At 30.4% G+C, this 15365-nt stretch overlaps 3 protein-coding genes across 3 annotated transcripts; 2 read left to right on the top strand and 1 right to left on the bottom strand.

The window, feature by feature from the left end:
* Positions 1–182: 182 nt before the first annotated feature.
* Positions 183–9486, top strand: LOC145755144 (NF-kappa-B inhibitor cactus-like). Its single transcript, XM_082571359.1, has 8 exons — positions 183–477; positions 625–693; positions 849–912; positions 1343–1448; positions 1718–1811; positions 2432–2572; positions 8303–8510; positions 8730–9486. Exons 1-8 carry the CDS (start codon positions 261–263, stop codon positions 8956–8958), a joined length of 1128 nt encoding a protein of 375 aa, XP_082427485.1. The 5' UTR covers positions 183–260; the 3' UTR covers positions 8959–9486.
* A 501-nt stretch (positions 9487–9987) lies between these two features.
* LOC145755026 (uncharacterized) lies at positions 9988–13420 on the top strand. The gene is made up of 8 exons (XM_082571222.1): positions 9988–10097; positions 10451–10596; positions 10873–10949; positions 11832–11941; positions 12045–12186; positions 12367–12469; positions 12640–12805; positions 12892–13420. Exons 1-8 carry the CDS (start codon positions 10016–10018, stop codon positions 12978–12980), a joined length of 915 nt encoding a protein of 304 aa, XP_082427348.1. The 5' UTR covers positions 9988–10015; the 3' UTR covers positions 12981–13420.
* On the bottom strand, positions 13020–15014 carry LOC145755027 (cytochrome c oxidase subunit 5A, mitochondrial-like). Its single transcript, XM_082571223.1, has 5 exons — positions 14860–15014; positions 14548–14642; positions 14135–14284; positions 13647–13768; positions 13020–13435 (listed from the first exon to the last, which is right to left on the bottom strand). Exons 1-5 carry the CDS (start codon positions 14942–14944, stop codon positions 13318–13320), a joined length of 570 nt encoding a protein of 189 aa, XP_082427349.1. The 5' UTR covers positions 14945–15014; the 3' UTR covers positions 13020–13317.
* Between the last annotated feature and the right edge of the window lie 351 nt (positions 15015–15365).

Below are 15365 nucleotides of genomic sequence, written 5' to 3'. Positions count from 1 at the left end.
AAATGGAATTACGACTTTTTTGCTAACAACAGACAGACAGAAAGTCAATCATATTTAGTTAGATTAAAGTTGAAATAGCCAGATAGTTAAACTGTTATTTATAGTAGAAATTTTGTTTTATATACAGCAGTACAAACTGTACCCTAAATTCAGCTAGATTTAACAACCTATATCTTTCAGGTTTACCAAATTTTATATGAGTTTAAACTGTTATAGTCGCAAAGTGTGAGTGTATAACTAACTGAAATTTACCCTGAAATATGGAATATCAACCATCGAGATACAACCAACCAATGGACAACAGCAAAGAAGATATCGATTTTTGTGAAAGATTTGATTCTGGCTTGGGTTCTATTGACCCAGATAGATTAAACAGTATCACAAGTAATTATTCAAGTTATAATTCTGACATCGGTTCCACCAACGTCAGTGTGTCACATGACATCAAAGAAGATTTTGGCAAAAGTTTGAAATCAAGTAATAATAAGTTTAAATATATTTTTTTTAATATCTTTATATATTCAAATTTTTGCATAAAATCCATTAAGTATTCGGGAATGCAAGTTAAATTTAAAAGTAAGGATTTATTAAGTTTTAAATATTAAAATCAATATTTTTGTTTAGTTAACGAAGAGGGAAGAGAGGATACAGGATTTTCTGAAAGTATCCATGAAGAACTGGAAATCAATGAAGGTAGAAAAAAAAATTTAAAATTAATATTTGACTCAATTTAACATTGTATTCATACTAATCAGCATATTTAATTTTTAATTTAATGTCATTTTATTACCAATATATTCTAATACAAAAACATATAAATTTGATTTTTTTAAATTCTAAAATTTTAGATGAACAAATTCAAGTTGATCAAGAGGTACTGGATTATTATTACCCAGATGAAGAAAATGACACGTAAGTTAAATTCGCATTTGTTAAATTTAACCAATTTCTATTCACTTTAAAATGGAATTTTTTTAATATAGTCTTATCCGAAAAAGGGTTGGCTATAGCGACTAATAGAAAACTTAACAGTAATTTAGTAGTAATGGCACACAGTGTAACTTCAATATCCAATTTCTTAGCTTTATGATTTCATAAGAGTATTTCCCATGACTAGTTAATCACGAGAGGGGAATTTACAGTTGGGCATTTAGTGAATAAATTAACCATTCTAATATAAGTTTACTACTTATTTGAAAAGGGACTGTACCTTTTAAATTAAATTCTTAAAGCCAATTTTAAATAGTTCAATCAAAATTTATTGGTTATAAAATTTTAGTGGCGTAACTGCTTTTTTATATCTAAAATTAAAAAATTTAATAACCCTTTTTTTTTATTTTAGTGGTCTTCAAATTGCTATAATCAAAGGAGAGTCTGACCTTGCCTTTAAAATCATTGAATCATGCCCCAATCCTAAGTTATTAGATGTTAAAAATGAATGGGGACAGGTAATTAATAATCTCAATTTGTTTTAAAGGCTTTGTACTATACAGGATGTGAGTAAAAACTTCCCACAGGATATCGTTGCGATGTCAGAAAACGTTTGTTTTGCATTGCAAGCTTTTATTTATGGGCGGAATTTCAAAATAATATAATGGGATTTTAATACAATTTTAATCCGGTATAAGTGGATTACTTTTTTCATTAAGAAAGGCCTATTTCAATCATAATTCTGGTTCAATGTCATTGCCTAAATTTTTTTTGCTTTTGTGTTTAGACCGCTATGCATTTATCTGTATTGACCGACCAACCTTTATTAGTAAGGTGTTTGGTTGTTTGTGGAGCAGATTTAACATGCAGGGATGTTGAAGGTAAATTATTAGTGTAAAATAATAAAAAAACTTCGTAAAAATAATTCACCGCCCTTTTAACATATTCATTTTTTAACAAAATTTTTGGCATTGAACTCTTTATTAAGTTAATTCTTATTTTAATAAATTTAATTGTTTTTCATAAATTAAATTATCTATGCATTATAATATAATAACGTAACTGTCATTCTGATGTTCATAACGGTATCGTATTATTTAAAGTATTTTTACTTTCTTGTATTGTGGTATGTAATATTGCATGTTGTGGCAAAATTTTTGTTGCGGGTAAAGAGAAAGTTGATCGTATTAACTTGTTATTAACTTTCACGTTTCTACGATTTCAAAACTTTCCATTCAAAGTATAGATAACAAATTTTTTTTTAACAGCCTCAAGGCATTTGCCTGGAATTTCCACAAACGAACACAGTCATTGACATTTCATTTATGTCAAAATGTTCAATTGCTATTAAAAAAAAATTTCACTCTATTAAAAAAATTTTAATTTTTTTTTAAATTAAGTTTTGCCAAAAAGGTGTTTTTAACATTTTGAAATTGATGCCTTGAAAAAAAAATTATCCTATTTAACAATATATCAATTTTTTTATGTTTTAAATTTGTAGGTAACACTCCTCTACATTTGGCATGTGAACGAGGGGTGGCCTTACATGTCGACATGTTAACTTTAAAACTAAACAAAGACGAAGACATGGAACTCCAAACACATGATATTCCCCAAAACCTAAACGAAAAGAACTTCCACGGTAAGTCAGCTTATTCACCAAAAATTTCTAGTCTCGATTCATTTTTGTTCTCTATTTAAAATTGTCTGGGAAATTCTGTAGTTCTTTCCCATTGCGGTAAAGTAAAAAAGGATAGAAAAATTGCGATTGTTTCGGCGGTATCTTCCATATTACAACAATGAAAAGGGTAATTTTTGAAGGCAACAATTTAATTAAATTTTGCCATTGGCTGCTGAAATTCCCCTGTGTCTATTAATAGATCTGCAAGCCTAGCTCTGCAGAGATTTCCATTGTAAATTCACAAAGATAATAAAATCAAAATCAATATTTACCATCAGCTCTTAATCTTTCCAATAAAAAAATGGTTAAATGTTAAAAAGTTGTCATCGCTTTGGGCAAGTAAAAGATTTAAAGACTGATTGATAAATTTTATGACATGTTTCAAATTTAAATAAATATCAGGTGCCTGTGAAAAAATATACGAACTTTTTTTTAGTTCATGAAATATTAACTTTTGTTCCAATAAGGTAAATAATGTGGTATTTTCCAATTTTTTGTTACATAACAGCACTGGATACGCCCTTTCAATTGCAATTAGGTTGTAGAGTTGATTAATTAGATATTACAAGTGAATTAGTTTATTGGAAATGTCTATGCATTTAAAATCTCGTTAATCATAGGACTTCCTCATAATATTCGCAAACTTTTTTTATTTATTATTTTTCATAAGCGATATAAAATTATAGTCTAGAGGTTAATAATAACCTACTGATTCATGCAGCTAGCTGGGGGGATTTTTGCGAATATACATAGGCGCTATTGTAAGGGTGGGCTAAAAAATTGAAATTTGTAAATTTTATGAACAAAATAGCGAAAACACTTTCATTATTCGATTTTTTTCGATTTAACAATCGTTTTTTTATATGTAAGCATACCATGTATGATAAATACGTTAAGACTACGTTATAAATTTCTTGTATGCTAATATACAACCGTTTATTACGTTATAAGAATGCCACAATAGCTATGTGTACAAGGAACTTTATTTCGTGACGAAAGTGCGTTAATTTGTTGCGATTTGAATGCTTTTGACCGCCTTTGGCTACTCGCAATTGCACGTTTAATTCGATTTCATGACGCAAATGATCGACCACAAGTATGCGTTTGTCTTTTGATTATTATTATGTTCGATGTTTAACCTCGTGGTGACTTTTATGTTTCTGTGAATTTCTTTTGTGAAAATTATCACTTGAAAAAATATTTTTTTTGTTTGTCTGGGCGACTGTAAAAATGTTGCGTAACATTTTTCAAAATTTTATACGCTCAATTTTAGTTTAGAAATATTGTGCGTGGGTTTCGTAATTCAAAATATTTGGCAAACAACTTTAAATATTTTTAATTAAAAAAAACGCCAGTTATGATAGAGAGAGTCGAAAGCAGACAACAAATAACAAATGTAAACGGCGGTTTTTGCCAAATCGAATTCAATTAATGGTTTAATCTGGTATTAATATTATGGACTAAATACCGCGGACGATTAAGACCAAGTGGAACGGAGAGATATCACGACAGGCGAAGAGGACTCCGATAAAAGTACGTTCACCCCCGGGCGCTCGTAATTATGTTGCGAATATTTCCGTGTTTCAAACTGGAGATAAATACCAAAATAAACCAAAACCGAAGTATTTTTGTTATGCGTTTACACTGCTTTTAATTGAGTTTTTTTTCCAAGTTAAATATAAATTTAACCGATCGATATTTTTTTCTCAAAAAAAAAATGGAAATATAATTATTGATTATTTTTGATTTGATTTTAATCTAGTTGTTAAGGTTGTTTAAATATTTGCTCAAATGAGATTTCGATTTTTACAAAGTATAGAATTTCCAATTCGAAATTTTTAAAACCTCGTAAAGCACAAAATTCGAAGAATAATTTTGCCCACACATACACATACCTACTCAGAAATCGGAAACGGTGTTACGTAAAGCCGAGTTCCAGCGTACAGGTTAAAGTTACCCGGTACTAAGTTTATGATCTACCGATATTTCCCTAACCATTTCTGTCGTAATGTTATTGCCTTTTCGGGATATTTTTAACTTTTTGTAATACGCAGTCTTCTATGTTGTTGTGGTTAACAGGAAATTACCTGAACTTTGATTGATAACAAAATTTTTGCTCGTTTTTTTGAACTTTTTTCAGTTTTATTTAAATTAACCCAGATTAATTCGAATTTTTTGGTTTGGGAAATTAAGTAAATTTTTAATATTTTTTAGTTTAATTAATTATCCATAAAAAGAAAAAGTAATTAGATTTCCAAAAATTCCGTTTTTTTCGCTGCTTCAATAAATAACTTTTATATTACCACAAACTTATATTACTGTGAGTCATTCGGCTACTATTTTTTTTTTGTTTTCTGTGGTTTTATTTCATCGTAATTTAACAGTTATTCTTTTAAAATAAGAGTAAATATTAGCTTAAACACAATAAAAGCCAACATAACATGTTGACAGCAGTCGAAAAGCCTAAAATTTTAACAAAAATATTTTCCGTTTTCACTTTATGATGGTATGCTAATCGTGCAAATATTAGTATTACAGATAATATGAAAACACTTTAACGCATTTGCATACAAATTCTTGTGTCTATATGCAGTATTTTTATCTGTATAGTATTTTGTTAAGTAGGCTAAATATACACAGTTCTATAATAACTAAGATTATATGCGGCGTCTAACCATTATAATAGAAACCCGGCAATAATATTTATATGCAAATTTACACTTTTTTTGATTATCGTAATTGTATAATTACCTGTTTTTGTTGTTCAAAGTCGTTTTTTAGGAATGTTTGAGGTCGTATTGGGTTTAAACTGCATGTTAATTGTGTTTCTCGCAGAGCTGGGTGTTTGAAACTACTTTTTGTTGGGAAATTTTGTTTTTGCGCAGTTCGAAATTTTTGTTGAAAATTAAGATTTGCTCTCGAACAAAAATGGAAATTTTCAAAATCCATCAAGTCGGAAAAAATAAACTTTTCAGTGAGTTTTCTCTGACGTCATTTGCGTAGTAAACAACATAAGGGAAAACAAGATATCCCGCGTATTGTATTACAGTGCATACGGAGCCGATCGTGTTGGCATTTACTTAATGGTTTTTGCTTTTGTACTCCTTAAATGGCCTGCGTTTTGCATAAGGCTAGCCCATTGTTCTTTGTCTGAAAAAAACTGTATTTTTAGGAGTATTTTACTAAAAAAAAATTAAATAAAATATGTTGCTAGTGTTATAATACTAAGAAGTATTTTAAAATTAAGTTACACTAAAAAACTGTTACTATACTGATTAAAAGGCTTGATATAGGGAATGAGTTCGGCTTTTCTGCCCAAATTAGTTGTTAAAAGGTCTAGCCGCACATAGCTTATGTTTGTTTAGTTTTCTTTCATTTCTAAATCGTGATTTTAACCGAGTTAAGGTGTGGGGAATTTTCAAACCGCTGGCTCTGCGAAAATTTTAAGCTGCGATTTAGTGGAATTAAGGAATTGGTATTTTAAAGGCAAATTTTCTTAATTATTCTTGTACTTAAACCGTTCAAAAACTTGCTAGTCGTTTATAGTGTTTTTAAACTCAAAAAATTATCCAAAAACGCGGGATTTTTTTTTCTAATTTGATTTCGAAACCTTTTTAAACAGCGCAACATTATTTAAATAAAAATTTCCGACCGACAAGGACTTTAAGTTCAAGTACACTGTAAATAAAGCCTTAGCTATTCCAGTAAAACTTAGCCAAAGGTCAAATATTAGGTTTAAAACTTTGCAGTATCAGCACGCTTAACTTGGTTGCCGGTACTTCCCGTTGTGGTGGTATAGAACAATCCGTGGAATCATGCTTTTAACATTCGCCATCTGAATGACTAACACGTCTGTGTGTTCATTGTTTGTAACTGTATTCCAGAGACTATTGTTTGTTCTCGGTATGAGTAAATTTCGGGATATTTTCGATACGCGAGCATTTACAGCTGCCACGATTTCTAGTTGAATTTTTGTTGTTTAAACGGTTTATGTAAATTATTTGAACCCTGTTTTTTGGGCAAAATTTTCTAGGTTAAGTCAAAAAGTCACGTTTTTTTTCTAGGCGTTAAATTGTAATGTCAAACAAATAATGTCAAAATATTAAACAAACGAAAATTGCCACGTGTTCAAATCCCACGCTCCGACGCCCCTACTTTAAATAACATGGGCTAGTCCCAAGGATAAATTACCGCAAGAATAAATATAATGATATAGGGATAGTAACGCAAATAACAGTAGTCATTACAAAGCGTAAAAAATCCCCGCTTTTCGGCCTAACAATGATCAAATAACACTTTATTATAGAGTCTGTATAAAAAGCGGAACCCTTACTATAAATAACACGAAGGTTATCTTATTGTAGTTTGATACAATCTTTACAATTCGTCTTATTGTAGAGGGAGAAGTTATCGATGACCCTTAATCATTATTGTCTTTAATATATTAAATTTAATGTAATTTTTGACCTAAATACAACAACATGCCTTATCTCGAAATAGACGCTTTTAAGAAGGCAGGATCATCGTGTAAGTAATTAGGCATGTATACTACATTACAGGACGATTAGTTGGCAAATTTTTTGGTATTTTTTTAACTCATTTAATCGGGCTTTTTTCGTTGTGTTAAATTTACATATTTAAAATTGGGCGTCGTTTTTAGCAATATCAGTTTCCCAATACTTGTAAAGGCCAAACTATAACCCAAGGTTAGAAGGGTTTATCGTTATTGCCTATTGTTGAGCGAACATCTTGCGCCACTAATTCGAAAAGTCAATAGACGTTAAACTAACGGCCGGTTCAGGTAATGAGTTGTAATTTACGCTCTATTTGCTTTTCCGAAATCTGTTTCAACATATTCTCAAACGCTTTTGCAATATTGCAAAGCCCGCAATGACCTTCGTTAAAACGTAACTAGGTCGGCCCGCGTTATTCCCCGTTTCCCACTTTTCGCTTCGTTTTTCCTCGCAGAGAAAACAAATAATTAAGTGGCAGCGAGGCCTGAAATGTCAACGATCGGGAGCGGCGGCGCTCGCTAATAAAATAAAAGGTTTTTTCCGTTCCTTGGTTGAAATTAAAGAAAAACAAAGCCACACAAAACCCCCACACGTGCTGTGTAATTGTTTTGTCTGAAACGATAAAGTCATGGGGTTTATCATAGATCTCCAATATTACGACAACTTCCAATATTAGAAACAATATTTAAACTACCCTACCCCAACAAAAAATTTTGAACATAATTTTTTTTTGTGTGTTTAACACTCCTTAGCATGAGTAATGGTAGTCATTATGCTTATAAGAAAATATTTAATGCAAAAAAAATGTTTTTAAACCATATGGCATTACCTATTTTCCATATACTGAAAAAAGGTTATTTTTCAGCCTTAGAAAACAAAAAAAATACAAAAAAGTATACGCTAACGAAGCACAAATTTGAGCATTCGTTTAAAGTAATCCCCAGAGATTTCAAGTACAGATGTCATGCTGTTTTTAGAATCTATTTATAAATTTTCTTTTCAATTCTAAGCGCCAGTAAGTACTAATTCAAAAGCAGTGCGATGTTTCTGTTTAACGTAAACAGTTCTTTTAACTCAAGTAGGCCCTTTGTTAAGGATTGGGTAAATTAGGCAAATAATGCACTTTTAAACTAGGTAATTGCTTCGGTAGTTTAACTTAACTTAATTTTTTTTGCAGGATTTACTCCTTTGCATTTGGCTGCTATGTACAACCGAGATGAAGTCATGAAGATCCTGATTAACGAACTAAATTGTGACGTCAACAACGGCGATGGCAAGTCAGGGAGAACGGCGCTCCACCACGCCATCGAGCGGAAGAACTCGAAAGCGGTCAACTTGTTGTTGAAGTGCTCGACTAATCAAGTCGACGCCCTAACTTTCGACGAGTAAGTTTAAACTGAGTTTAAAATGTAAACAAATAATGGAAAATTCCTAATTTCATATTCTTTTCTTACACAAAGCCTTTTTACTATAAAGACAATACTTACTCTTGTTTTTGACATTAAAATGACCACCAAAAATAACGCTTTTTGCTTAGCTTACTTCTTAGTTTAATGTTCCGTGCAAGATTCTGTTTTACTAACTCTAACTTTTTCTACTTTTAGTTGCTCGGCCCTTCACCTTGCAGCAGCCAAGGGTTACAGGCAGGAAGTACGCGACCTTCTCGACCACGGCGCCGACCTATTCCTAATAACACGCGAGGATATGGATGTATTTGAACTGGCCGCAGCAAACCCGACCTCCCAGCGCAGGACCCTAGCTGTTCTGTCCGAGGCACAGAAACGGTACCACACACATAGATTGCCTTTAAGCCGTGGAAGCAGATCACGATGAGCTATTTCGGACTAACTACAAAGACTTTAAAATTCTTCACCGGCGCTTTAACCCGCCGCGGAGTCGACTGTTTCGTTTTTTACGGATTTTTTTTGTGATATGAATTTTTTGGCTGATAATTAGCCTTTAACGTTTGATTTTTTCTGCTTACGTGGTAACAGTAGCGGTTACTTAGTTTTTTTTGCATCAGATTAGAAAACTGTTTTGTATAAAAAGTAATCGAGGATTAAGAAACAAACTATTTTTTTGTAAATGTGCTTTCGGTAATTAAATTAAACACTTTATTTGTCCATTTGTTTTTAACTTCTTATTTTTCATTTTTTTTTCATTTTTAAAGTGGGATTTTTTGCGTTTTTTTTACAATTCTCGTAATTTTTTATCGTTTTTTTTAAATTGTTGCCCTTTATAAAAATAAGAGAAAAATAAAAAAACTTGTTATCAACCTGAGTAATTTTCAATTTAAATTAAAAAACTTTATTCAATTCCACGTTTTCTGTGTTCTTTCGCTGTAAAAATCGTGTAAATAAAACACAAGAAAATAACATTTTTTTGCTGGAATTTTTGTTGTTCAAGAGCGCAGTAGAAACCTATTTTATTTTTTTTTTACTACTAAAAAACGGCTGCATCCAATTCGACCAATACCAAATTCCCGAGTACCTTTTTCTAGCAAAAATAACTTAAATTGAGCAATCGAGGTAGTTATCAAAGTTTTTAAACACATCTGCGATTGAAACTATTGGCAAAAACTGGCGCCACTGTATTTGAACAATATAAAAAAATCGAAATCCAAGAACCCAGAACCTTTGATACAAACAAGTTCAAAAAACCTAAAGAAGGATGTCGTTCAACTAAATTTAAACTCCAAATCGAAACTGAATGGCAAGGTCTGTTATTGCCCACCAACGTATAAAAGGTTTCACCAGCAATGTATTTTGCAGGTTTTACAAGTTGCAGAAACAGTTTTATGGATAGGTATTTTCAACAGGATTCTGTTAAGTATTCGATTAAAAAACTGTTGTTCATGTTTACAGGTTAACGTTTTTAAACAAGTAAAAATATGGTGAAATTAGTGATCTTGATTTTGTCAGTGGCGATCCTGGCTATGATAGACTCTTCTGCTAGTTTATATACATACCCAAGTAAGTATAAGAAATTTTGATTTGGTTTGGCCAAAATTTATGCTTTAAGTTAATTTTTTTTAAGTTATTGCAATACAAGTCAAGGCTAAACAAAAAGTACAGCAAGTCTATAGAATAGTTGGAAACCGAATATAAAACCACATTTAACCTTTACCTGGATATCACTATAAGGTGTATTTTCGTTAGGAACGGGTGTGTTTTTGGAACGGTTTAGATACCTGTTAATATTATTTCAATAGAGTTCACAGAGTGTAATATTGACGAGGCTTAAACTTAGAACATTTCAGCCCGTAACCCAATGACTGGTATACCACGCTACCACATTATATATTTAAACCCGGATTTCTGTTAAGGAAAAGTTCTCACGGCAACTTCTGGGAATTTAACGAACCCTACTTTACATTCTGGTTGGGTTGATGTCCCCTTTCTTTTACGGGCACCGCGGGGATATAAAATTTCAATTCAATTCGATACATTTAAATCTGGAGACCAAGTTAAGGTACAAATTATAGATAAGTTCTCCTTCCTGCTGGCCGCATTGTGACCTATATGGTCGTTACTGTTAAATCACTTGTTATTATATGGGGTGACAAATATCCACTGCACCAAAGGGTTAAATATATTATATTGTTGCATACGATTTAATATATATAGTCCAATGTCCCATAACACATATATCCAGGAGATAATTTTAAAAATTATATTTTAGGCTTCACCCAAAAATGTTGAAGGGATATATATATATTACCATCAGTATTTAATATTATGTTTGTAGATAAAAGATGGCAGAAGGTCACGGGAAGAGATATACATCTTTGAGCAAAATGGAAGAATATACAAACAGATAAGGAGGTATATTGATGGGTTAAAATAGGATTTATATTTCCATTTACTAGACGGGTAAACACCGTATTGTATATTCTTATCCGCTGGTGTAACTTTATATTTGTTTTCAATTCAACAAGAAAATTAAACCCAAATTTACCAGGGAAATACCCTAGATATTTCCGTATAAGACTAGACAAAAGAAGTTTAGGATAGCAACCTTGCCTTTGCACTCGTTGTATAGGGTTTGGCTAAGCCTTGGGGTATTTTAATTTACGTCAACCGACGCACGCAAAGTTTTAAAAATACAGCGTCAATACAAAAAGCGCGTTAAAATAAATAGAAGAATTTTTGTATACAAAAATAGACGCAAAAACATCTGTTTTCGATGGTCCAAAAATAAAATATTTTTAGAAAAAAAATACAAAACAAACAAAAAGTTTTAAATAATAGTGAGTAAAAATTTACGTTTTTAATATTAGAATAATATTTTTTTACGGACATGATACGAAACCAAGCAGTTTTTTCTATAATTTCGGTATCCAAACTTAATACGGTTAGACTAAATATAAAAGTATTTTTCCTTTTGTACAACTACTATAAACAGAGAAAACAACTTGGCCAGGGAATTTTCGGTTTTTTACTCTTTTTACCTTAAAAGGGTTGTGTTGCCTGCAAAAAAGTTCGTATTTTTACGATTTACGTTGTTATGCCTATGCATTGCACGATATTAAAAGAGTAAACAAACCAAAGCGCCTTAAGATGTGAACTGTGATAATATTATTACCACTATCCCACACAGTTATTGCTTAAAATAGAATTTTCAAAAACGTTCAAAACCTAAGCAGGTAAAAAACAAGCATTAAACAAAAACTTTTTTTTTTTTTAAATACATATATTTTATTTTAGTAAAGAGGTTATATCCCCGCCTTACCAATACAACGCAAACACAAAACGTTTATTTGTGACTTTTAAGACAGGCAGCGGGCAAATGTCAAGATTTTCTGCATTTTATCAATGTAAGTACATCTTAAACTGGCAAAAACTAACAAATTTAAATAATAAAAATAAAATTTTAAACAAAAGTGATTTAACGATCCCAACAATTTGTTTATTTTTAAGTTTACCCCGATAATTTGTGCGAAATATCCGATTTGGATGAAGACTACATGGATTTGCAATGTAACGACACCTACACTATAGCGCCAACTGCCGGTAGCTGCACTTACCAAAAAAGTTGTCCAACTCATTTTCAACGTCGAGGGTAGAAAACTTTTTTATAATATTATAGAAGTCTTAAAAACTAAAAAACAACAAAAAATAAGAGTTTAAATTTCCAGGCAGCTTGCAAACAAATCTGCATTAAAAACATAACGAAATCACCTTTTTTTTTAAAGTCCATAGTTAGTAAAAAAAAGTTAAAACCAACTTTTTAATTTAACAGAAAAATTGATTGTGAGGAAGGTTATTGGTCCGATAATGTTGATTGTTTGCCTGATGGCGACATCGTTGAAGGACAACAATGCGAAATAGATGGGGACGATTTGGTAGACTCCAATAAAAAAATTTTAAAGAACAATTTTTTTTGAAAATAAACTGATAAAAATTTAACTATTTAAACAGGACCATTTTTTCAAAACTAAGAAAAATTGACATGTAATCCATTTTAAAACCTTTTTTTAAATATTGTCTTATTACAAGATTCTTTTATATATAGAATGTAGCATGCCCATATACTTTCGATGATATTGCAAAGTATTATTTGGTTACTTACTCCGACCAGGAGTCGGATATGTTAGATCAATCTTCTCGATCTGTTGGAACCACAGGAAAATGTAATTACTTTTGTTACCACACACCGAGAAAAATTTGCAAATATTGGAGTAAGTCTTTTTTTCTGCTTTTTAAAAATTTTCTGCCTTTAACTTAATTTTGTGGAGTAATTTACAATTTGATTTTTGTGTTGCAGGAAGATTGAAAAAATATCTAGATTTTAGTATTTGTGTTCTGTGCCGCTTTAAATACAGGTGCAAACAAAGAAATGTGGTCGTTGCTTAAACAACAAAACAACTTCAACGTAATATACAAAATTCAACATCCAGAAAATACCACATTTTAATCTCTTACCAAAATCAGAAATAATTTAACACAAAATTTTTGTAATTATACAATTCAAAGCCTTAATGTATCTTGTCAATATACTTTTAAAATTAAAGTTACTTTTTGTATATTATTTTTTTGTATATTATTTACTTTATTCATTTTCTGTCATTACTTTGTATATATACCGCATTTATAAAATATGTTGTGTGTTAGTTGTTTAAAGTAAGCATCAGATGGATGTTAAAACAGCAAACACATTTAAGATGTTGTCATCTATGTTCATTTTGCACTTTTAAAAGTAAAATCTTTTATGTAACAACTGTTTGTAATTTGGTCGGAGACAAGAGTTAACATTGGTCAAAATGTTCCTCAGATAATCCAAAGTCGAGTTGTTTGTTATCATTAATAAGCTGCAGAAGTTAAGTAGACTAGCTTATTTTATAAAAAATAATCAATCTAATTTTCAAAATAAAAAACTACAAAATAATAAAACTATGTACTACTAAAAAAAATATAAAAGAACCAAACTAAACCTTTAAATTAGTGTGCTAGTTTTATTTCTATTTAACAACAAATGATTCCAAAATAAAAGTCCCAACAAAGAACAAATAAGTAAATTACTCTGTAGTTGTAACTTTGTCCAATTCATATTCCTCAAGGCGCTTCAGTCCCAAGTCATCCAAGGTGGGTTGAAGTTCTTGCATTAGGTAATCGTAAATATCTTTCCTTTGAATACATTTCACCTAAAAAAATATATATATAAACTATGCAAGCAAATGAATAGTTAATTCTAAAATGTATATAATAAAGCTTGATAGACAAAATATTTATGACCAATGTATAGGCTTTAAAAATAAATAGCATTTAACTAGTATAACAAACAAACGAACAAACTAATTAGAGCTTCATTAAGCAACTAATTATAAAGCTATTTATCAACACCTCACATATTATTAAATATTTAAAATTTATACATTTTATATTTTATACTCGCAGAATGATTGGTGAATAAAGTTAAAATCATGTCGTCAGTTAGCTTAAGAGTAAACAGGTCTAGGTGCTAGGGGTAGGATATCAGAATAGTAAAATCTGCTGCAACAAGCACTTACCCTGATCATTTCCAGTACCCTCATTGCAAGTGGGAGATTATTAATCCTCCTGGTGGCATAAAGAGCAGATCGGAGGATGATAGGTTCAGGAACATTATCTTCTGTGTAGAGTTTCATGAAACCCACAGTGAAGTCAATGTAGTCTAATTCCTATGCGAAAAATCAAGGTTAAAATAAATGCATATGTTGTTTAAGTAAATATTTTAAACATAAATCTTAACAAACAAACAACAGTATATATTACATATATTTACATTTTTTTAAGAGATATTCAATGTAAAATGTTACAACAAAAAAAAACATGCCGTGATAACAACAAAATTATTTTAACATTTAACCGATATGTAGTTAATTGTATGTTAATTTGTGATTAAGAATAGAAACATTAAAAATGCAGAAGACTAAAAAATTACCTCATTATCAAAGAAAGAAACCCAAGCTGCATCTTCTTCTGCATATGAGACTACTTCAGTGCTGTAATTTTTCTTTGGCACCATGCATGCTGCAACTGTAATGTAAGAAAACTAAGGTTTATAAGTTCTAATAACAGTTTATTATAGAACATAAAAATATATTTACAAATATGTTTTTACAACAATAATTTTGTATTCTTTAATCCAATGATTTAGAACATAACATGACTTTTAAATATTTACACTTAATTATTCTATATATTTAATATTATATTTAAACTAGCAAATACAACAACAAAAATATATACAAACCGGCATGTTTTGGTTGTACTCTTGTAGTAAGTGGAGCACTCAATTTGCTTGCCTGTTGCACCAACCTTAACGCTGAACGAAACATTGCTAGTTTAAAACTTTTAAAAATAACGTGCTTAACAGAATTTTGATTCCTAACAAAAATGAGAAATTTAAGCGTGTTTTGTTGTGTTAATCAGTAAATTTACACGTAAAACGTTAAAATAAAAAGCAATCAAAAGTTACTAACTATTTAATTATCAAATCAATGTTTAAAACTTATACTTTTGAAGCATAAATTGCATAAAAACGTTATTAAATTCGAGAAATGTTTAAAAATGTAAATAGACGACATAACGTGATAACGTCAAGGACGTATACCACCAGTGTTGCCAAATTTATATAGTTTTATATTATTAAAAAGGGCGTTGCTAAAAAACTTTAAACAAAACTTTAATTATTTAAAAAAAATTAGTATTAATTAAAAATTTTATTTAGGTTTATACAAAAATATGTTTTTTTGGGTT

The sequence above is a fragment of the Corella eumyota genome, chromosome 6 (assembly GCF_963082875.1).
Source record: "Corella eumyota chromosome 6, kaCorEumy4.1, whole genome shotgun sequence".
Taxonomy (NCBI): Eukaryota; Metazoa; Chordata; class Ascidiacea; order Phlebobranchia; family Corellidae; genus Corella; species Corella eumyota.
The sequence above is the reverse complement of the archived record's forward strand: the minus strand, read 5'-3'. Positions and strand labels throughout refer to the sequence as shown.